General features: G+C 36.7%; 2 protein-coding genes across 2 annotated transcripts; both read right to left on the bottom strand.

The window, feature by feature from the left end:
* Nucleotides 1-578: 578 nt before the first annotated feature.
* nudt4a (nudix (nucleoside diphosphate linked moiety X)-type motif 4a) lies at nucleotides 579-13,260 on the bottom strand. The gene is made up of 5 exons (XM_058074954.1): nucleotides 11,537-13,260; nucleotides 6,977-7,087; nucleotides 3,671-3,715; nucleotides 3,428-3,515; nucleotides 579-2,140 (listed from the first exon to the last, which is right to left on the bottom strand). Exons 1-5 carry the CDS (start codon nucleotides 11,633-11,635, stop codon nucleotides 1,917-1,919), a joined length of 567 nt encoding a protein of 188 aa, XP_057930937.1. The 5' UTR covers nucleotides 11,636-13,260; the 3' UTR covers nucleotides 579-1,916.
* A 153-nt stretch (nucleotides 13,261-13,413) lies between these two features.
* On the bottom strand, nucleotides 13,414-22,416 carry ube2na (ubiquitin-conjugating enzyme E2Na). The gene is made up of 4 exons (XM_058074955.1): nucleotides 22,271-22,416; nucleotides 16,845-17,091; nucleotides 15,962-16,102; nucleotides 13,414-14,647 (listed from the first exon to the last, which is right to left on the bottom strand). Exons 1-4 carry the CDS (start codon nucleotides 22,298-22,300, stop codon nucleotides 14,610-14,612), a joined length of 456 nt encoding a protein of 151 aa, XP_057930938.1. The 5' UTR covers nucleotides 22,301-22,416; the 3' UTR covers nucleotides 13,414-14,609.
* Nucleotides 22,417-23,087: the final 671 nt, after the last annotated feature.

The raw sequence follows: 23,087 nt of genomic DNA, 5'->3' as shown, positions 1-23,087 counted from the left end.
TTACATTTACGTTCAATAGCTTCACATCTGTGAAGTGTAGTACCACAATGCTCACCTCACACATTCATTTAGCTGTGATTTCGGCCTAAATTCCACTATAATTCACAAATCAATCCAAGATTATTAGTGATTGTAATATTGAGTCTACATCAGGGGTCTCAAACTCAATTTACTTGGGGGCCACTGGAGCTAGGGTCTGGGTGAGACTGGGCCGCATCAGGTTTTCAAAAAAAAAAAACGCATTTATTAAAAACAAAAAAATTAAAAAAAACTTCGCTTTGGTTCCAATTTTCTACAAGAAAAGCTCTGATAAAACATTCCACTGTTCTCAGATATCTTAATTTGTATTTTTCTACACAAAATAAGATGAAAAATAAATAAACAAATCAAGAATAAAGAAAATCAATCAATCAGTAATAAATAAATAAATAAATATAATAATAATAATAAAACGGCAAATAATAAAAACTTAAGAAACCACATATAGTTGGTGGGTAGACAAATTATTTTTTTCAGATTAAAATGAACAAAGCATTATTAGAGCCCTGTAGACATGAAAAAACACGACTATAGTCACATTTATACTCTTTTTATTTACAACATATTGCGCAACTGCAGGGTCTTGAGACACATGCTAACTCGCAAACTAGAGAGCTAGCGACCTAAACGGTAGCCTTCAAGTTATTTCCTTTCAACTTAAATAGCCAAAAACTTACCACTTCCACACGGATAGGGAGGATAACTATTAACAGTTATTTAACCTTTAACATGAACATTAATCAAACGTAATAATTTTTTCTGGGTACATGATACCATACGGCATCCATATCAAACTTGCGCGGGCCGCACTAACATTAAACTTTCATATCAAGGCGGGGGCCTCAAACTAGTGTCCTGCGGACCACATTTGGCCCACGGGCCGCGTGTTTGAGACCCCTGGTCTACATCATCAAACTAGTTTAGTTAGAGTAGCGCTCTAGGGTTGTCGTTGACAGCGAGAACAGCAGGCAATGTGTTCGTTTATCATGTCAGCAACAGGAAGACTCACAGATGGGCCCTTTCTGCTCGTTGCCCCCTTGTAGTCCATCCATTAATCCCCCATCATAAACAGGCAGGTGAACGTTCAATTCCAGTAACTGTGCAACAGTGACAGCTGGACGGCTTGGAGTGTTTGGGTGCTGCAGTCTTAACATGCAAGGTCACGTTGTCGGTTTTCCCGGTTAGGTATTTTCTTATTAGATTATATTTGATTTGTTTTGATTTTATTACTTTCGTACACACGTCACACATGCATTTTTCCTTAGACTTAATATTTCCTTGGGTGCAATTCCCAAGGTGGCATTGTTGGTATAATTCTGCTAACTTTCCTTTTGTGGTGTAGTGGTACAGGCTGCTACCCTTTGTGTAGACGACACAGGTTTGATTCTTGACGAGAGCCAAAAAACGGGAAAAACGGGAGTTTCCAGCACAAAAATAAAGCCAATTCAATCATGATGGAATTGCTGTGGCGACCCTCAATGGGAAAAGTCGGAAGACAAACAAACACAAAAAGCTAACCAGTTTAGCATTTTGTTGTGATTGTACTGAAAATGAATGAAACCATGCCCTTAACACTTGAGGTACATACAGTATTCATTCATGTACTCCTTCAAAACATCTTGATTTGTCACTGAGGCACTAATCAAATATTACTCATCACGAAATAATAAAAATGCACTCTAAAAGGGACACATTTGCTCTGCCATCTGGTAATGGTTACTATAAAAAATTAACATCAACTAATCCCGGAAAACCATTTTTGGCACTCTCCAAGCCCACTTCAAATGGGTGTCGCAGTAGTTTGTACTCCACAGAGTATTTACAAGTAATATAGTTAACTGATGAGTCCATCTTGGAGTCTTTCCAACAAGAGTTCTCTATCGGTAGACGAGATCTGAGGCTTGTTTGGCACAGACAGCATAGTGAGGGGTGTTGTTGTCCGTCACTTGGGGGTCCAATGTGTTGCCGTTACTTTGGTGACACCCTGGACTGGTGGGATTACGGGTGTTCTTGAATCTGTGTAGGTATTCTGCATGGACAGGTCTGTGGTTCTGTAGCACCCGGATGGCGTCGTCCACCTTGAACCATTTACGTTTCCTTCCTGCGTAAAGTTTCGATGAAGAGAAAGTAAATTGTTAGGATGTGGGATTGCACTGATTGTGAAGTAGAAGTGGTTTGATCAGATTCGTCTTTTTGGCGTTGCGTTTTTGGCGTTTGTTGGTTGCAAAGATCCTTTCATTGACACAGATGTAGTATAGATTCAGTACTACCTATGGACAATTTGGAGTCACCAATTAACCTAGCATGTTTTTGGAATTAGGGTTGATCGATTAATCTAGAAATTTTTTTTTTCGATGTATCGATTAATCCCTGAAAGTCCCTGATTAGTCCCTGAAAACATAAACCATAATACTCTGTTGCGCAATCTTTTCTTCTGGCCGGACTCACTGAAACTTGAATCAAAACCATGTTTTGATTCTGAGTAGTGGTGTGGCGTTCGTCAACGAATGGGTCAAAAGAACTAGTTCTTTTTTCCGAATGAATGAACCGCCCATAAAATACCCGTTCAGTCCGCCGGCCGTTTTGTTCATGACCGACACAGCACTAGTTGGTGAGCTGTTGAGTCGGAACAACGTGAACATGAGTGATCAGACTGACTCGACACGACTGACCGGGTCTATGCACAGGGGGAGATCACAGGCTAACGACCAATTGACTGAAATGAACGGCTACATTTTTAGCCGGACTCACTGAAACTTGTTGCCGCTGCCATGTTTTGATTCTGAGTCGTGGTGTGGCGTTCGTGAACGAACGGGTCAAAAGAACTAGTTCTTTTTTGCAAATGAATGAACCACCCATAAAATACTCGTTCACTAGTTGGTGAGATGTTGAGTCGGAACGAACGTGAACATGAGTGAACAGACTGACTCGACACGACTGGCCGCGTCTATGGACAGGGGGAGCGAAAATGAATGAAGCGGAATGATCCTTCATTCATTCATTTTCTACCGCTTTTTCCTCACGAGGGTCGCGGAAGTTTCTGGAGCCTATCCCAGCTGTCTTTGGGCGAGAGGCGGGGTACACCCTGGACTTGGGGCCAGCCAATCACAGGGCACATATAGACAAACAACCATTCACACTCACATTCATACCTATGGACAATTTGGAGTCGCTAATTAACCTAGCATGTTTTTGGAATGTGGGACGAAACCGGAGTACCCAAAAAAAACCCACACATGCACGGGGAGAACATGCAAACTCCACACAGAGATGACCGAGGGTGGGATTGAACGCTGGTCGCCTAGCTGTGAGGTCTGCGCGCTAACCAAACGACCGCCGTGCAGCCCCAAGCGTCAACATAAATGAATAAATAAGAGGAATACTGTACCTATGTTAACAGCATCCTCCCAGTCTTCCAGTATCTCAGTCACTATGAGGATATAAACATACGTCCTGTGCTTTCTGTCCTGGTTGTGCTGTAAACGTTTAAATGAAAACAATGCTTTTTGTATGTTGTGTCAATACAAAATCATACAATTGTGTTGCACAAACTGGGATTCCAACTGAACAACCGCTTTGTTTGCCATACAGGAATTTCCATGAAACTTCCCAGACGGTTATTCAGGCTTACCTCAAAAATCCCAAGTAGTCTACCAAGCTTTCCCTTCACGCCGGCCTGTGCACACAAGAAAACCATAAAGTCAACATTCATTTCAATATAGTATATTTTGATGAGGGTGACGACAACAAAGCTGAGCCTGACGTTATGTGTATTTCCTTTCACTATTTCACTTATTTATAAACCAGATATTTTTGTAGTTCGTACATATGACCTTCTCTATGCATTTTTTAATACTATTAGAGCCCTCCAGACATACAATAGCACCCCTACAATCAGCTTTACACTCATATTACCAAATATATCCTATATAATGAGAGATAATAAGCCTTTCAAGACATAAATAAGACTCACGTTTGTGGGTGTTTCAATAAATATTGTAGTACAGCTACAACAGTAGCCTGTGTTATTATGATTATGACGATTATCGTTATTATTGTGCCTGTTTTGAGATAAATAATACAATTAACAGCCTGGTGTGTGTTACTGGTGACACCTAGTGGCCAGTGTAGAACATCCTGTATTTGGATTTTACTTAATTTCGTCGTTTTTATACTTGAAAATGATTGATTTTGATTGAAAATAAAAATAAAAATAAAAATTTAAAAATTAAAATTAAAATTAAAATTAAAATTAAAATTAAAATTAAAATTAAAATTAAAATTAAAATTAAAATTAAAATTAAAATTAAAATTAAAATTAAAATTAAAATTAAAATTAAAATTAAAATTAAAAAAATACATAAAAAATAACTCAGATTATATTAGGAAAGCAGGAAGTGAACAAATGTAACAGTTACTGATTGTAAAAGTACCAGATGGAGGGGTAGGATTTAATAAGCTTTGCTTCTTCCTTCTCCTTTTCGACATGTGGAACTGTGAACCGATTATGTGATGCACTCAATTGTAATCCGATGTATGTTCAAATGAAATAAAACCATTACCATTACCAAAATAAAACCGTTAACTGTGCTCTCTGTATAAAAAAAAATCTTGATACTAAGTATGGACGGATGATGCATCGAATGTATCCCATAGATTTCCCACTGGACAGGTTACCATGTAAGACAGCACAACAGTGTGAGAGAATAGAACTTAACAGTAGAGTCCATGAGTCAGGATCTATTAGAGATATTATTTGACTGTGTTTTAGCATATCATTGAGACGAGGCAGTCTATGGAAATATGCTCCAAGCAGCATAAATAGAACACGCTTTGACTCAAAATGATCCCTGTTCTGCGATTGAATGAATCTTAGTTAAACTAAACTTTAGTTTACAGCTGCTTTGGAAAAATACGACATAATAAAAACGACTCTAATCATTCCATCATATGAATGACAACATTTGAGACACATGCATTCCATGTTGTCAGTTGAAGTCTACATTGGGGTACTGAAATCTGAAGATTTAACTTGTAGGCCGGCCAACGTCGCTGGTTTGCAACTCATCTATATTCAGTCACTGGAGTAACCGGAGACCCTTCCCCAAATGTCACTGCTGTACTTCAAAGCTGTCAACACATTACAATACAGGGCAGAACAACAACTCAAACCAAACACGACCATGCAGCTCAAAAAGCCACCTTAGGGATTAAGACGTAGGTTGTGTCTTAGATTTGTCGACTATTTCAGAATTCGATTCGGAGGATTCCGATTCGACTATCAATCTCGCTGTCGATTTTTTTTATAATGGCTACTAAAGTGTGGTAAAGTATTTTGAAAAGGTTAAAAGTGAAACGCTAAACTTGTGTCAGCGGCTTCTTACACAATACGCCACAACAACAACCATGGTGTATCATTTCAAAACGGGTACGCCAACTTTATTTAATTTCCCGACTATCAATTTAAATGCAAGAAATTAGGCTACTGACTGAAATTTTTTGGCAAGTTGCTAATTTCAAGCTATGTTGTTGTATTCTATGTATATTCTATGTATTTTCTGATATGTGCGAATGTGTTTCAGTCTTTAAAGCGCAAAAAAGTCACAAATCAGATCTGTTTATTTGTGGGGCTCGCCATTAGCTCCGGCCATGAAAACAATGAAAAACAATGAAAACAATCCACCATTAGTGAACGATGGAAAAAATTTCACCAATCAGATTTTACTATCAAAATCCATAATCGAGGGCTGCATGGTAGACGAGTGGTTATCACACAGGCCTCACAGCTAGGAAACCCAAGTTCAATTCCACCCTCGGCCACCTCTGTGTGGAGTTTGTCGGTTTTCTCCGGGTACTCCGGTTTCCTCCCACATTCCAAAAACATGCTAGGTTAATTGGCGACTCCAAATTGTCCATAGGTATGAATGTGAGTGTGAATGGTTGTTTGTCTATATGTGCCCTGTGATTGGCTGGCCACCAGTCCAGGGTGTAGAAGACAGCTGGGATAGGCTCCAGCATGCTTGTGACCCAAGTGAGGATAAGCGGTAGAGAATGAATGAATGAATACACACAAAACAATGTGATGAAGTTGATTTAGAACAAATAATGTTGAGTGGTTAGCGTACAGGCCTCACAGCTAGAAGACCCGAGTTCAATTCCACACTCGGCCATCTTTGTGTGGAGTGAGCATGTTCTCCCCGTGCATGCGTGGGTTTTCTCCGGGTACTCCGGTTTCCTCCCACATTCCAAAAACATGCTAGGTTAATTAACGACTCCAAATTGTCCATAGGTATGAATGTGAGTGTGAATGGTTGTTTGTCTATATGTGCCCTGTGATTGGCTGGCCACCAGTCCGAAGACAGCTGGAATAGACTCCAGCATGCTTGTGACCCTAGTGAGGATAAGCGGTATAGAAAATGGATGAATAATAAAAATAAGCAAAATCGCAAAATAACCAATTACGTCATCTAGCGACTTCTTGTACAGCCAATAGCTACCTTTATTACTGAGGAGTTGGCAACATTGAATTAATTCCATAATACCGAAGAAGAAAACATTTGTAGACGGTCCCTGAGATGCTGACTCTGGTTTCTAATGTAGATCAATTTTAGTCAGACTGCACACAAGATGGCTTGTTTTAATAAAACGATGCGTTGTAGCTGTTTGCCTGTGTTGCCACGATTGGAAAAAAGTATGATTTGCTATATAACAACCATTTGTGATGATAACCGGTAAAAAATTAATGAATAAATCCGAATTAATAGACTGAAGATCACCATGCCAAACATTTGGAACCGTCAACTGTGCCTTCTTTGTTAAATGTCAGTACAGTTGAATCTCAGTTTTCTGGGACACTATAGACAGATTCCAGTTATGTGTTTGGGTGGTAAAATAATAATAAACGTTCATTTTTCTGACTCTTTTTTGAAGATCTTACCTCCTCATAGACCTCTCTGACAGCTGCTCCACAGGGCTCCTCTTCAGGCTCCATTCCTCCCCCCGGAACAATCCATTGGTCTGGATGTCGGCTGCTGCTCACCAGTAGCACCTACACATGAAAGAAGACTTAATCAGAATTGTTTATTTAGACCGCGGTTCGTATTCCACAGTCCACGTTTTACCCACGTTTTAATACTATTAGAGCCCTCCAGGCATACAATAGCACCCCCACAATCAGCTTTACAATCATATTACCAAATATAGTCTACGTATATCATGACCGATAATAGGCTTTTCAAGACATAAATAAGACTCACGCTCGTAGGTGTTTCAATAAATATTGTAGTACAGCCACAACAGTGGCCTGTGTTATTATGATTTTGCTGATTATTGTTATTATTGTGCCTGTTTTGAGATAAATAATATAATTAACAACCTGGTGTGTGTTACTGGTGACACCTAGTGGCCAGTGTAAAACATCCTGTATTTGGATTTGACTCAATTTTGTCGTTTTTATACTTGAAAATGATTAGTAAAAAATAAAAAATAAAAAATAAAAAATAAAAAATAAAAAATAAAAAATAAAAAATAAAAAATAAAAAATAAAAAATAAAAAAATAAAAAATAAAAAATTAAAAAATTAAAAAATTAAAAAATTAAAAAATTAAAAAATTAAAAATTAACATTAAAATTAACATTAACATTTAAATAGAAATAGAAATAGAAACAGTCTATTCAAAACAACCACTAGAAATGATAATCATTTCATCTTTATTTGAGATTCTCATGCGATGCCACAAAAATGAGATGATATCATTATGGCAGTCTTTTCATTTTACACGGGGCAAGTTCGGGTAAGTTGGGTAATCGCTGAAACGGGAAGGGAGGAAGTCAATATTCCTGCTTTTTTTGTGTTATTGTGTTATTGAATGCTTTGCATTTTACATAAAAAATGGACATGTGTTGTTTCTGTTCCTCAGAGCATGCATCTTGTGTTGTGCCCTGCTCGAGTTACTGATACTACTGTTACTACAACTACTACTGTTATTGCTTCCACAATAAAATTGAATGGAGTGTGATTCCCCTGGCTTGCAAAGTCAGTGTGACAATACCATTACCGGACTTGCACACCAATTTCAATATCAAACCAAATGTTTTCAGTCTACAGTAAAAATAAAGAAATGTAACCTCACACAATACTTCCAATGAATGTACATTCATAAAGTATTTTCTTCATTGTGGATGAAAACAAACTATGTACTTCCCGTTTTGACTAATGTTTATTCCATTCTGAAAAACCACAGAGAGTGGATGAGAAGGTCTATGCAGCAGACGTGTCTTAAAGATGGGGCTGACGTCATGCGCAGGCTTGTCAAGCACACTGGGCATGTGAAATCCACACTCCAGCTAAAATCTGCCCTTCATCCCGTGCAGCCTCGGCATACTCAAAAAGGGACAGAAAAGCTTAGTGTAGATAATGTTTGAAAACTGCCGTGTTTCCCTCATTGAACCACAGCTCCCCAGTGTCGGCAGCACACATGTAGCTGTGACAAATAACATACAAGATATAAAGGTTGAAAATGGCATTCGGGTTTCAGATAAACTGATAAATTGAGGTAATGTTTCAGAATTCAATGACTTTGATTATGTTATGATCAAACTATTAGCTAGGAGTCAGATGTGTACACTGGTTATTTTTCTGGTTATTAAATCCTACCCCTCCATCTGGTACTTTTACAATCAGTAACTGTTACATTTGTTCACTTCCTGCTTTCCTAATAACATTTGTTCACTTCTTGCTTTTCCTAATATTTAAGTTTTTTTTATTTTAATTTTATAATTTAAATTTAAATTAAAAAATTTAAATTAAAAAAATTAAATTTAAAAATTTTAATTATAAAAAAACTTAAATATTAGGAAAGCAGGAAGTGAACAAATGTTCACTTCAATTTTAAAATTAAATTTTATATTAAAATAAAAATTAAAATTAAAATTAAAATTAAAATTAAAATTAAAATTAAAATTAAAATTAAAATTAAAATTAAAATTAAAATTAAAATTAAAATTAAAATTAAAATTAAAATTAAAATTTTAAAACATTTGTTGTTGTGAGATAAATAATATAATTAACAACCTGGTGTGTGTTACTGGTGACACCTAGTGGCCAGTGTAGAACATCCTGTATTTGGATTTTACTCAATTTTGTCGCTTTTATACTTGAAAATGATTGATATAAAAATAAAATAAAAAAATAAAATAAAATAAATTATGAAAGCAGGAAGTGAACAAATGTAACAGTTACTGTAAAAGTACCACATCGTCTAATTCTTCAACAACTTGTGAAGGAAAAAACAGCGAAAAGTGATTAAACTAATTTTAATTTTAATTTTTTGTCATATAGGTGATATGACCATCCAATGACATAATAGTGACAATATAGTGATATATACATATAGCACATCATGACTGGTTCAAGACTCTTCATCCTAAGTATTGGATGACATTTTTAGCTAATTGGTTATTTTAAGCCTTATGCATTATTTTAGCTGTTTGAAGATGAACTATATCAGCAAGTTGAAGTATTTGTGATTTTAGAAATAAGGAGTTAGTATGTTCTCTGTAGGCGGCATTATGAATTATCCTTACTGACCTTTTTTTGCAGTACATTTAGCGAGTGAAGATTGCTTTTATAGTTATTAGCCCATATTTCCATACAATAAGTAAGATATGGTAGAAGCAGAGAGCAATAAAGAGTGTGGAGTGATTTCTGATTGAGAACAAATTTTGCTTTGTTCAATATTGAAATATTTCTGGCCAACTTATGTTGTATATTTGTAATATGAGGTTTCCAGCTCATATTTTCATCTATTGTGATCCCCAGAAATGTATTTTCCTTCACATCAAATCATGTGATGGAGATATTTTTTAAGGTGATGTAAGGACATATTTTCAGCTAATATCCTGATAATATCTATGAAAATGTGCTGTATTTTTAGTGCTAATTACTTTCCCTTGTCTGTCCAGTTAAAATATGGCTGTCAACATTGCATGCAGACAACTTTGGCTTATAAACTGTGATATTCACAATGAGAGCAAAAATACTACATATGTATCAATGAAGGCTTACAACCACATGCCAAGTGATGTAAGATGGTTGCTTCTCCCTGCACGACAGTCAATAATAATCCCAAGTGGTTTATATCAATGTGAGATACGATGGAGAGTGCCCGGCAATGACAGAAGTGGAGTTTGGCAGCAGAGGAGCTATGAAAGCAAATCTGCAAGCGGGACAGCGAGTGCCTGCGCCATGTTTCTAAAAATTGCATCTCATGGGTTACTTGGTGTTTAGCACGCTGTGTAACATTCAACACCTCCACACTCCTCCACCACCACCACCACCACCACCATGTCTCTCTCACCCTGCTGAGATGGGACATGTTCACTTGGCAGACAAGGACATCCTTGGTTCCACAAAAGCTATTTACAGATGTTGAAATCCTGCGTACACGGTACTCTATATATACACTTCTCTTTTTAAAATGTAACCTTTATTTTACCAGGTGAGGTGTAGAATTATGCTCATTTTCTGCCATTTGTATTGAGTAGTGGGCTTCTATAGAGCAGCGACACACAATAACCCGTACAGAATGCTTTCTAGAGCTTCCAGATTCTTTACCTATTCCAGCTGTATTACCAAAGTGTCTTAATTTATTCCACCCACTGCCCACCTCCGGCATGCCGACTACGCTGTGATTGGCGCTCCAGAGGACTTCCAGACTACTGCCGAACCTAATAATAATAATTTTGTCAGTATAGGAATTGATAATAAATGAATAAAACCTTTTGAGAGCTACTTGAAAATCATGTTTTCACACAGGGCGTGTGTAAGTTTGGACTTTTAAAAACTGCATTTTGTATTAGTTTGATTATCTCAAAACATTTAAGAGTGGAAACTTAAGAAATCACTGTATACATAAAATACATAGGGTACATACACACACTGAATTATATGAGTGTATATTTAAGACTATGAAAACTGTTAGCATTGCCACGTATTAAATTGAAGTATCAAGGCTGTAACTCACGGCCCACCTCCAGCATGCCGTCTACGCTGTGATTGGTCACACTCCCAAAGGCTCCAGAGGACTTACGGACAACTGCCGAACCCAACTTTCTAATTTTGTTGGTATAGGAGTTGGTAATAAATGAATAAAACATTTTGAGAGCTACTTGAAAATCATGTTTTTACACAGGGCGGTGGAAGTTTGGACTTTTAAAAACTGCATTTTGTATTAGTTTGATTATCTCAAACTAGTGGAAACTTCAGAAATCACTGTATACATAAAATACATAGGGTACATATAAACACACACAATTATATGAGTGTAGATTTAAGACTATGAAAACTCCTGTTAGCATTCCCACGTATTAATTTGAAGTACCAAGGCTGTAGCTATCATGCTAATGGCTAGTTGGCGAGAGATCGAATAACGAATATCGAACAGCTACACACACACATAAACACACACATAAACACACACACACACACGGGACTTACTTCCTCTTCCATCTCATTTTTAAAACACAAACACGCCGCTCGTCTTTTGTAGCCTTCGACGTCGTACGTCCTGGTCTGGTTGGGCTTAAACTTCATCATATACAATTGCCCACGGTGTAGAACTGGCAGCAAAGGTTGAAAAGTGTAGTTTCATTCGTCAAGATAATGTTTTATTCCCATTTAGCTTCTTCTTCTTCTTCTTACAAGTGGTCGTTCATTTTTAGAGACTTTTACTCATCCACATCGTCTTGATTCAACAGCCGTCTTGATTCAACAAAGTGACGTCTGGGGGTCGGTGGGGCTGCTGGCAGCTGATCCGGGGTCTGTGGGTCAGCCCACCTGTCCTGTAAGAAGAAGCTGATCCAGGAACAGCAACTGTACACACGAGAATGTCTTTCCTTGTGTTGCCTTCAAATGTCCTATTTGAAATCACTTGCTTTTGGCGGGATATTGATAACTTAGTGTAATTCCCGTAGGTAACTATAAAAAATATATATCTGAACCAAATATTGTACGTATTTATGCACGAGGTAAATTGGAGAATAAAATAAATGCTCATAGTAGTCAAATTTTTCAGAAATTTACTAAAGGTCGCCCCCTATTGATAAACAATGACATTTCCAAATATTATAGTATACACCAGGGGTGGGCAAATATTTTGACTTGTAGGCCGCATTGAGTTAACAAGATTGTCGGGGGGGGGGGGACATATATTTAACACACACATTATTTCATGCTTATAATTTTCCTTGAATTATTAGTCTAATTTTATCACCAAACTATGTAATTTCATTTTAGTTTTTTTTTTGTTTTTTTTACTAAATAAGACGTCCGACTTGCAAGTCATGTTGCCAGTTTGTATGTCAAAAGTTGAAATACTTAGAAAGCAACTAGCGGGCCGGATTCAAATGCTTTGTGGGCCACATGTGGCCCCCGGGCCGTAGTTTGCCCATCCCTGGTATATACAGTCGTATGAAAACTTTTTTTTTACTAAGACAGATATCCGTCACGTTGCCAGTTTGTATGTTAAAAGTTGAAATACTTAGAAAGCAACTAGCGGGCCGGATTCAAATGCTTGGTGGGCCACATGTGGCCCCTGGGCCTTAGTTTGCCCACCCCTGGTATATACAGTCGTATAAAAACGTTTTTTTTTTGTTTTTACTAAGTAAGACATCCGACTTGCAAGTCATGTTGCCAGTTTGTATATTAAGAGTTGAAATGCTTAGAAAGCAACTAGCGGGCCGGATTCAAATTCTTGGTGGGCCACATGTGGCCCCCGGGCCGTAGTTTGCCCACCCCTGGTATATACAGTCGTATGAAAATGTTCTTTTATGCATTCTAATTTGGCCTTCTCTGAAGTATTTATTAATAAATGTTCTGTGTTTCTGTACTTTTTGCACAACTTGCTGTACTAAAGGACAAAACATCCTCTACTGTAAATTTGCTATTATTTACAATGTGATAAGTGAGTATCAGGCTGCTTCTCAACTAAACAAGCTTGAGCTACATTTGTGAGTAATAATGCCTGAGGTTCAATGGTTTCTTCCATCGGGGAGAAGGCTCTGCAGCATCCGCTTTAGAACAACCAGGTTTAGAGACAGCTACTTCCCTGTGGCCATCAGACTGCTCAATGCCAAATAAGCCCCCTCTACCTGCCCACACGCACATGCAAAACTTTAAATTTATTATTTATTCTAAATTATTTGTACAAATTACTGTTTACACTGTACATTGTTCATATTTGATGTCATCTATTTATTCTCCACATTATTATATGTATGGGACATTTCGTTGCTGCGTTATTGTGCAATGACAATAAAGAAAGTCTATCTATCTATCTATTTGAAGTGAAAACAACACTAAAATCCACCAAACTGTTATATTAACTAATAGTTTTTATTTACAGAACTGAAATTGATGTAGATGGAGTTTTCTCATAACATTCTCATTCTAAGAACAGGAAAAACGTTCCCCCCTTAGATGATGATTAGAAAGAACAATTTACAGTTCACTTGACTGTGGCCGAAGAACACTGACAGTCAGGCGTCAAATTGGGAGATTGATCATGCCGCAACCCAAGCATCACATATGCTGCCCCAAATGTGACTGTTATTAAATACAAGACAGCTCAAATGGAATCCCTGCTTTTTTTTGGGCTAAAATACCATTAAGGAGGAAGATCATACACCACTTGTCTTGTAGCGTCAAACTGACAATCCACAAGAAAAAAAAAAAAAAAAGGCTGAGGGGAGTTTAGTATGACAGTACTAAGAAAAATACAATACAGAGGACTAGATATTGTAAAACGAAACAAACAAAAAAAGCTAAGTCAAGGTCCATAATGTCCGCCCTAACTCTCCTCGTCACTAGCAAGCATACAGCACAGTCCTTGCTAGCAGTGGTTAAAAAAAAAAAAAGTGATGGTGTTGTCATAGTAACAGGATAAGTTTGGCTTTTCGGTCCTATTACAAGTGAGTTAAATAAAGAAGAGCTATTTTGTGATTGGCCCGGACCGATTCTGCATCCCCAGTTGGCCGTCTACACTACAAGGAGGCAACTAATTAGTAGTTGTTAGCTGCGTTCAATTAGCAAGAGGACCGAGGAACACAAAGTTAAAAGAAACATACAAATAAACTATACTGGCCCTTCCCCATACCGCTCCTTGTACCCCCCCTGTCCCCGCAGCAAGAATATGGGATGCAAGATACCCCCCCACCCCCTCCCGCGTCCCCGTTGAATTGGTTAATAAAGCAGCAGTTGGCAGACTACTGGTGTATAAAGAAAGCTAGGTGAGCAAATCCCAAACCTCTGACCAAAACAGTAGTGAGTTAATTAATTAGGACAAAGACCAGTCATTTTTACTAGAATGCTTTAAATTCACTAATTGCCAGCAGTGTTTTTTTTTCTTCCCTTTATTATATTAATGTTTATTTATAGCATATGTGTGTGTTTGTGTTTAATTTGACGGTGTGTCCCTCAAAAGCAAATAAAAGGAGGTATTGGCAGAAAATGAGGATTTTGTGTTCACACTTGACTTCCATGTATGTCGTCACATGTCAGGCCGCTTGTCACTTCATTTGTTTACTGCATAAAGTCTGGTCCATGTCTTGGCTGCAAAAAAAAAAAAGGGGGGGGGGGGGTAGAAAACACTTAGCAAGTTACTTAGAACATTTCCAAAGAAGCATTTAAATATCGCACTGCAAACATTGGGAAATCTGAACTGTCACATAACATTTGTTTATTGCATCAAGGCTTTTTGACTTTGTCAGGAAACTCTATTTCAACAAAATATAACAAAAAAAATATTTTTACTACATTTTAAAATGGAAATTGAAATTATGACCACTGTATTGTTAGGGTCGGTTTTGACCCGGTTATAATAATATGACTATAAAGCAATATTTTGAGCCACAACTGAAATCATAAGTGTACAATTAGCCAACACAATGACAACCAAGCTCCTTTTCTCATCATGTAAGCTTCAGGGGATTCTCATTTGGACCGATTTTCCAGTATACATGTGAGGTGAATTCACTCATTTGATTGGCTGATTTCACATTTACAATTTGGATCATGGAAAGAATGGCAAGAAGTACAGTGAACCAAGATCTGGACCTGTTCTGCTTTTTGATTTCGGTTAATACTAAAGTTCTTTTGCTGAAAACAATAACTTTTTCTACCTTTTTCTTGACATTAATATATATGGGTCAAAATTCACCCAAACACCATAGATGTTTCTTTAGTGATTAATACTAAAATGAGAAAATAAATAAAACTAATTGATTTAATAGATATGTTCTATAGCCTTCAGTAATAGCCAGGTAACAAAAGAACCTTCAATTTATTAATATGATTCTTTTGAGGTTCATTTTACCATTTTTGGAAATTGAAATGGAGGGGTATAGTGACAAAAAAAGGCCTACATGCCCACACCAAAAGTATTAAAAGCAACATTTTCATGGATGAGGAAGCCTAAGAAGGTAACCAAGACATTTGATGGTAACTTATTGTTTTTAGTGTATTTTATAGCTGATTTAATACATGGGTCAAAACCGACCCGTTACATAACATAAGAGATGATACCAGAAAGCTAACAAAAGAGGAAGGTTAAATAATGCTAATAGTGGAATTGGATGTAGCTTTCTACCACAACCGTAGTTGCGGCCGAGCAGTGCATTCCATTCTGCCTTACTACAAGATGCAATTTATGAACAAACAATCAATTCCAAACAATTGCTATACAAATGTGACAATGTCTTACTTACAGAGATTAAAAAAAATGGACTCCATTGACGTGAAGTGTTTTTCATGCCATGATTTGCCTGGCATCAATTATGTGTTTGTGGTGGCAGTTTCTTTAATCCAATTCATATTAAAGTGAGAGCACACTAAGCAAGATCAGCCAGCATTGAGCGTAAACGATACCTGTCTCTATAGCTTCAGCTTCATTGGTCTTCCACTTCTCTGCAACATCATTTGCTAAGGGATCATCAGGGTTCGGTGCGCTTAGTAATGCCTGGATCGACAGCAACACTGTGCGAATCTGCAGAGCTGGTGACCATTTATCTGAAATGACAACACAGATGACAGAGAAGAGACTTAATATAATAATTATAATTACTTTATTACTAAATGGTAACAAATAGCTATTGTGCTGCAGCTATGAATCCAACAGAGGGTGCTGTCTCGCAAGTCAATTCACTTCACTCCAATTCACAAGTTTCATTTTTTTACCAAATTTTTGCTTCGGCTACCATGACTGTCTTGATTAGCATAAAATACCGGCCATAACAAACCACAACACGTTGAGTGTTGTCATAGCAATAATGACTAGACTACTACCAGCCATTTTGGATGTCACACCCAACTCCAAATGTTGCGATACTAGTTTACACAATACTACAGTATCCTGTAATGCTTGTTCATAACGCAAACTCAAATAAAAATGTTCCATAAATCAGACCGTTTTCCGCATTAACAACTATTGTGGCTTTGTATTTAGCAGGCTGTTATAGCAGGACTGTAGGATCAATATATTTTGTGGTTATATTATTCATATCATAAAAGCTAGCAGCAGGGTGCAAACAGGAATTGTTGGCCCCATGAAAAAAAAAAAAAGACGTTTGGTGGGGACGCCTCTTAATTTTATTTTTTTTTAAATAATTTCCTATTCCCCTTTACAGGGTGAAGTGTCATCAGGAGGTTCTACAGTAACAACCAAGTTCTTCCTTCTACAACTTATAAGAGGAACACAAATGGTTTCTACTGCACACAAAATAATATATATATAATTTTTTTAGTAACTTACCTTTCAGGATGTCTAGACATATTCTGCCCAGCTTGTCTACGTTTGGATGGTATATTTTAGTCATGAAGCGAACTTTAGGGGCTGCCATCGGATATTCCTCCGGTAAAAACAGTTCAAGTTTAAATGTACCCCCCTCAAAAGGCGAGTCCTGAGGTCCAGAAATGACCACATGAAAATAGCGGGCGTTGCTCTCATCAGGCTCCGCCTGGATACCTGGCACTGGCTCCGCAAACAAGCGCTGAGTTTCCTGGTAAAATAAAAACAGAGGAAATGACACGCAAGGTGTTAATGCGTCCAATAAGCAATCATATTGCACTGAAAAATGCCAATTCAGAGTGATTATTGATGTTGGGTGAAATATGACAAGAAGTAAATACCAATACTTAGTACTCAAAGTGGTGGACCAATGGTGGTCCCTCCATTGGTTACAAGTTACAAGCTAGTAAAGCCCTGACCTGTCAATGGAAAACGCTCAAATAGACACAAAAACTAAAGAGGTCTGCACTGGATATATAGTAGCAGTACATGTTAAAGTACAAAATGAGGTTTTTAAATAAGGTGCCGTGTAAGATGCCAGTTGCGGCATTTCTTGGAGATGGTACTGCAACTCCTGAAGTTGATCTGTTTTTATATACCGTATTTTCCGGACTATAAGTAGCACTTTTTTTTTTCATAGGTTGGCTGTTCCTGCGACTTATACTCCAGAGCGACTTATAAATGTTACATAAACACTGGACACCTTTTCTGTTCATGTTTATATTTTTTGTGTAGCTGAATAACCATTGTGTTAGCATATCTTACAACCTATTCATCCTGTTCTTTATTATTTTATTGTTAGAACTTGCCTTCCAATAGGATGTAATGTCTGTTTTGGTCAAGTAATGGTAATGGTTTTATTTCATTTGAACATGCATCAGATTACAATTGAATGCATCACATAATCAGTTCACAGTTCCACATGTCCAAAAGGAGTAGGAAGAAGCAAAGCTTATTAAATCCTACCCCTCCATCTGGTACTTTTACAATCAGTAAGTGTTACATTTGTTCACTTCCTGCTTTCCTAATATAGTTTACATTTTTTTAATCAAAAAACTTCTTTGTTTATTTTTTTTATATATTTATTTATTACAAAAATCAAATTTTAATTTTACAAAAATAAAATTTTACAAAACTTTAAACAAAATTTAAGAAAATTTTAAGAAAATTATAAGAGAAAGAATTTTTTAAGAAAATGTTAAGAAAATTTAAAGAACATTCTTAAGAACATTCTTAAGAACATTCTTAAGAACATTCTTAAGAACATTCTTAAGAACATTTTTAAGAACATTTTTAAGAACATTTTTAAGAACATTTTTAAGAACATTTTACTACTTTTTTTTTGTTGTTGTTTTTTTTTAATAATGTACCTCGTACCAAAGTACGAGGTGATATGACCGTCCAATGACGTAATGGGTACCATAGTAAGTGTCAATATAGTGATATATATAGCACATCATGACTGGTTCAAGACTCTTCATCCTTGTAGAAGTAATTTGTAAAATAAACTACCCGCAAAAAAATGCGACGTTAGCTTACAAAGATGTTAGCTTATAAAGACAACTGAGAACGACATAACACAAATGCCCCTGTCATCTTGCCTTCCAAGATGACGTAATGTCTGTTTTGGTCAAGTACAGTAAACCTCGGATATATCGGATTCAATTGTTCCCACTGGTTTTGTCTGATATAAGCGAAATCCGTTATATGCGTATACCGGAAAATGTCAGTTTTACGCATATATCGGATTTATATCCGGTATATGCGTAAATCGGATTTTATCCGTTATAAAAAGGCACTTCCTTGACTATGTTTCCAATGTACCTGGACGCGCAGGCAACGCTGCAAACACTGCAAATGACGTCGTATATCGGCCTGTCACGATTCGGCGAATCGGAGCGCCACGATGCGGCCATCCGATATATGCGAGGGAAATTTAATGGAAATGCATTGGAACGGGACTGGAGATTTTGTCCGAAATAGGCGAAATCCGTTATAAAAAATCTGATATATGCAATGAATTTTTATTGGAAATGCATTACAGAAAAATCGGTTCTTTTTTATCTGTCCATTGTGAGCGAATTTCCGATATATCCGAGGTTTACTGTAGTAGTTAAATAAATTACTGACAAAAAATGTGACTTATGTATGTTTTTTTCCTACCAAATGATGCATTTTTGGCCTTGTGCGACTTATACCCCGGAGCAACTTATAGTCCAGAAAATACAGCATATGGCCAGTAAATAGCGACAAGATTTGGCCTGAAGGAGATCACATCAAATAGTAGAAAAGCGAGTTTGTAAAAGTGAAAATGATCTTTGACCTCTAAAAAGGTACCCAAGCAGCCTTTTTAAGTGCTTGACTGTCATTCTCAAAAAAGGAGGAGGCGGTAGCTGTCTCTGTGTCCAAGTGCTATGAATATCAAGACTGTGTGCAGTGCAGTATGTCACTGTCTTTTAGAGGTGACACTGAGCCTCCATGCCACAGGAGCCCATTACTTCCGCACTCATCAGCCACTGCAGCAAGGCTGCTCCCAGCTGACCTATGCAAACATGGAACCTTTGGTTTTTGTTTTTTTTTTTGGGTGTGTTGAGAATCCCCGAAGTACAGTCAATGACATTTAAAAGACCTTGTATAAAAACTATCATTGCTTATACTGCAAAAGAACCTGACCTGCTCGTCAATCATTACCTAAATACATCGGGAAGCTTCACATTACACCCATCTTAAAAAAAAAAAAGCTACCTTACTTGTTTTTGACCGGCTTCTCCTGAATGCAGCTGGGAGTGAAATTCCTGAAATGTTTTCGATAAACCACAGACAAAACCATGCAGTGAAAACACAGACACAAGAGGGGCTCCCAGCCACAGTCACACGCTCCAGAAGCTCAAAGGCTCAGCCTGGCAAACCGTCTTCCCAAACCCTCCCGCCTTTTCCCACCTATACTAGCAATGGCTGACTTTATACCTCACCTGTGCAACATTATCTTTCTATTCATTTTGTATGATTTGCCTCCCGTTGTGTGTGTGAAAAGTTTGAAAACAACAAATTTTATGATTATTATTATCATTACTAGGCGTGTCACGAGAAACCCAACTCGCAAGACGAAACGATAAATGAGACTGGGTATGCGGGAGCGGGATTTAAGAATTAATTTTAAGAAAAGTACAATGAAAAAATATGACCTTTGTCACAAAACAATGCAAGTGTACTGCCAATTTTTACTGTACTACAAATTGACGCTAAACAGTATTATTGTCAACATTTATTGAGACCAAATAAACATATAATACATATAAATATTAAGGCTGTAGCTATCAAATATTTTAGTAATTGTGCATACTACTGAAAATTCACTATAACCAATTTGTTTCATTATTCCCAAACTTGGGGCTATGGCCGCCCCCATCATTTTTGTGCCTTCATTCATATATACTGTATGTTTGCTCACTTGCAGGCTGGAGCAGCCCAGACTCCACCCACTGGTACGAAGAAACTGAATGACTGACAGTAAGGTTCACTCAATCTGTTCATTCACTACAGTAGCAACGTGCCTAGGTGTTGAGATAGGTGTACAGACTGAACCAAACACATGACAATTGATCGAAACCGGCAAAATGATCAATGCTATTTATAGTGCGATTAATTGATTTACTGATTATCATGACAGGCCTACTCCCGCCCTTCGTTACGTCTCCCATGCACAAGGCAAACTTCCCCAAACAAAAAGGAAATGCTCCCAAATGAGAAACATCAAATAACACTGCCTGTATGCCCAGTCCAAGATAGTAACAATAGTGTAACCTTGAACATTTCATATATATTTTTTGTTGTATTTATAGGTCCTTCATGTGTTGTTCGTACAACGTAGCTACGCCACAACATTGGGATGATCCAGTTGCCGTATCACTTTTGTAACTGAGCCACACTCCCAACATGGTAGGTGCAGTATTGCGCCTCAAAGTTGATTGCCACTCGACTCCTGCGTTCCCGCAGGAAGAAGAAAACACAACTTAGTGCAGCATGTCCGCAATGGACCGTGGTGTAGTTAGTTTCACTCTCGCCATATTCTATTCCACTAATTTGTTTGTAACAAAAAAAAAACGGATCGGCAAGACGATTAAAAAAAAAAAAGATCGGATCCCTAGATTTTTTTTTCATATTTATAGCATTTTGTCACATATTGGTGGGTAGAGAAAATAGTTTTATTTTGGAGTACAGGAAGTGTTTCGATGCTGTGTGACTGTGCCTTTTTGTTGCGTGTTTGGTGACTTTCAACAAGTACTGTAGTTCAATAGTATGCACAAAAATAACTTTAATTTGTTTTTAATGGTTGGCAGAATTTGGCCAGACTGCTAGGAAGATGGATGACACATTGGCATTCTATTTTAGCATGTGTGTTTTTTATTTTTGAATCCCAAAATCCTTGAGTCACCTTATAAGTGCAAGATTTTTTTTTGCTAGTTTCTTTTAGCCTTTATATTAAAAATGTGTTTTGCTTGAGTATTTATGATATTTTTGTATTCATTTTTGGATTATAATTGTATTTTTGGCTATACCTGCTGTGATAAATGAACGTTTAACTCAGTGAAAAATGGACATTGTGGACATTTAGAGACTTGTATTCGAGTTCTCTGTTGTAAAGTTTCGGTTACGAGTTAGCATCTTTAGCACGCCAAGTTATCTGACAAGTCTTTAATGGAGACAAACCCTCCCATGGAAGTAGTGCTCGCTTCAAACAGGCCTTGCGGGATACAGACGAGAACTCTTCGTTAACATTATAGTTCAACACGTTTCATTATTTTTGCTTTAATATAACCTAACCGAGTTTACATTGTGGTACAAAGCTAGCATCTATCGCCCTATTATGGCGGATTGCGTTTAATTACAACATAAATACACCCAAAGGCCATAATCTAAAAACAAACTACACAAAAGACAGTCGGCTTGTAAATATTTGGCTCATCAGCACACTGAAATCTACTGTATTAGAAGAAAAATCTTTATATTAGCAGGTTGTATTGTTGTTATTTTTAATACACGCCGCGGTATGGTTAGCTTAGTTAGCTTCGTTAGCAAGACAGCCAGTGAGCCACCACCGCAATATGGTAGTAGCTATAAATGAGAGCCAATTCTTTATTTTGTTCACAATAACCCGACGTCAACAACAAAAAAAACACAATTACCAGCGTGGTCGATGTTTATAACCAAATGTTTGCGCGAATATTCACACGGGAATGAAACGGAAGTCACTTTCGAAAACTAACCGTGTCGTGGTGGATGCTAACGTTAGCACAAAAAGCAAATCACTACATCATTTGGACGTTTAGGCTGAATGTGCTGCCTTAAGGATGCAGCATAAACGTCCTGTTAAAGTATGAAATTATTACCTTTATAATCCTGCGGGGCAGTCCTGCCATCTTGTCGCAAATACGAGCTTTATCTCAGTGCTTTCTCTCTCTCGTTGACAGCACACGCACTCACACACCTACGACTTCCGGGTTGTTTGCGTCATGACAGCACGAGCAGATGGAAGCCCTTGGAACAAACCATCTGTTGTCCAGCTATTATTTCATTTGACATATTATTTTTTTAGTTCATTTTGTACATACCATTTACACAAAATTATTTATACAAATAATACATATTATATTATATTATATTATATTATATTATATTATATTATATTATATTATATTATATTATATTATATTATATTATATTATATTATATTATATTATATTATATTATGTTATGTTATGTTATGTTATGTTATGTTATGTTATGTTATGTTATGTTATGTTATGTTATGTTATGTTATGTTATGTTATGTTATGTTATGTTATGTTATGTTATATTATATTATATTATATTATATTATATTATATTATATTATATTATATTATATTATATTATATTATATTATATTGTAAACCCTACATTAATATGAATATTAATTTAAATTCATTGTATTTGCTTATACCATGGCACTTTATACATGATTTTTTATTATCATTATTGTTATAATCTTTATCATTATTAGCATTATTATTGTTATTATTATCACCATTATTATAATCATCATTAATATTACAATTTTCATCATTATAATTGTAACAATTTTTGGATTTTTTTTTTTTAAATTATTAAATTTTACAGACTTCATTGCTTCTTATAGAGTGCTGTGTCCGCAGTATTTGTGTTTTT

The sequence above is a fragment of the Doryrhamphus excisus genome, chromosome 6, assembly GCF_030265055.1.
Source record: "Doryrhamphus excisus isolate RoL2022-K1 chromosome 6, RoL_Dexc_1.0, whole genome shotgun sequence".
NCBI lineage: Eukaryota > Metazoa > Chordata > Actinopteri > Syngnathiformes > Syngnathidae > Doryrhamphus > Doryrhamphus excisus.
Note: the sequence above shows the minus strand (reverse complement) of the source record. Positions and strands in the feature narration are given on the sequence as shown.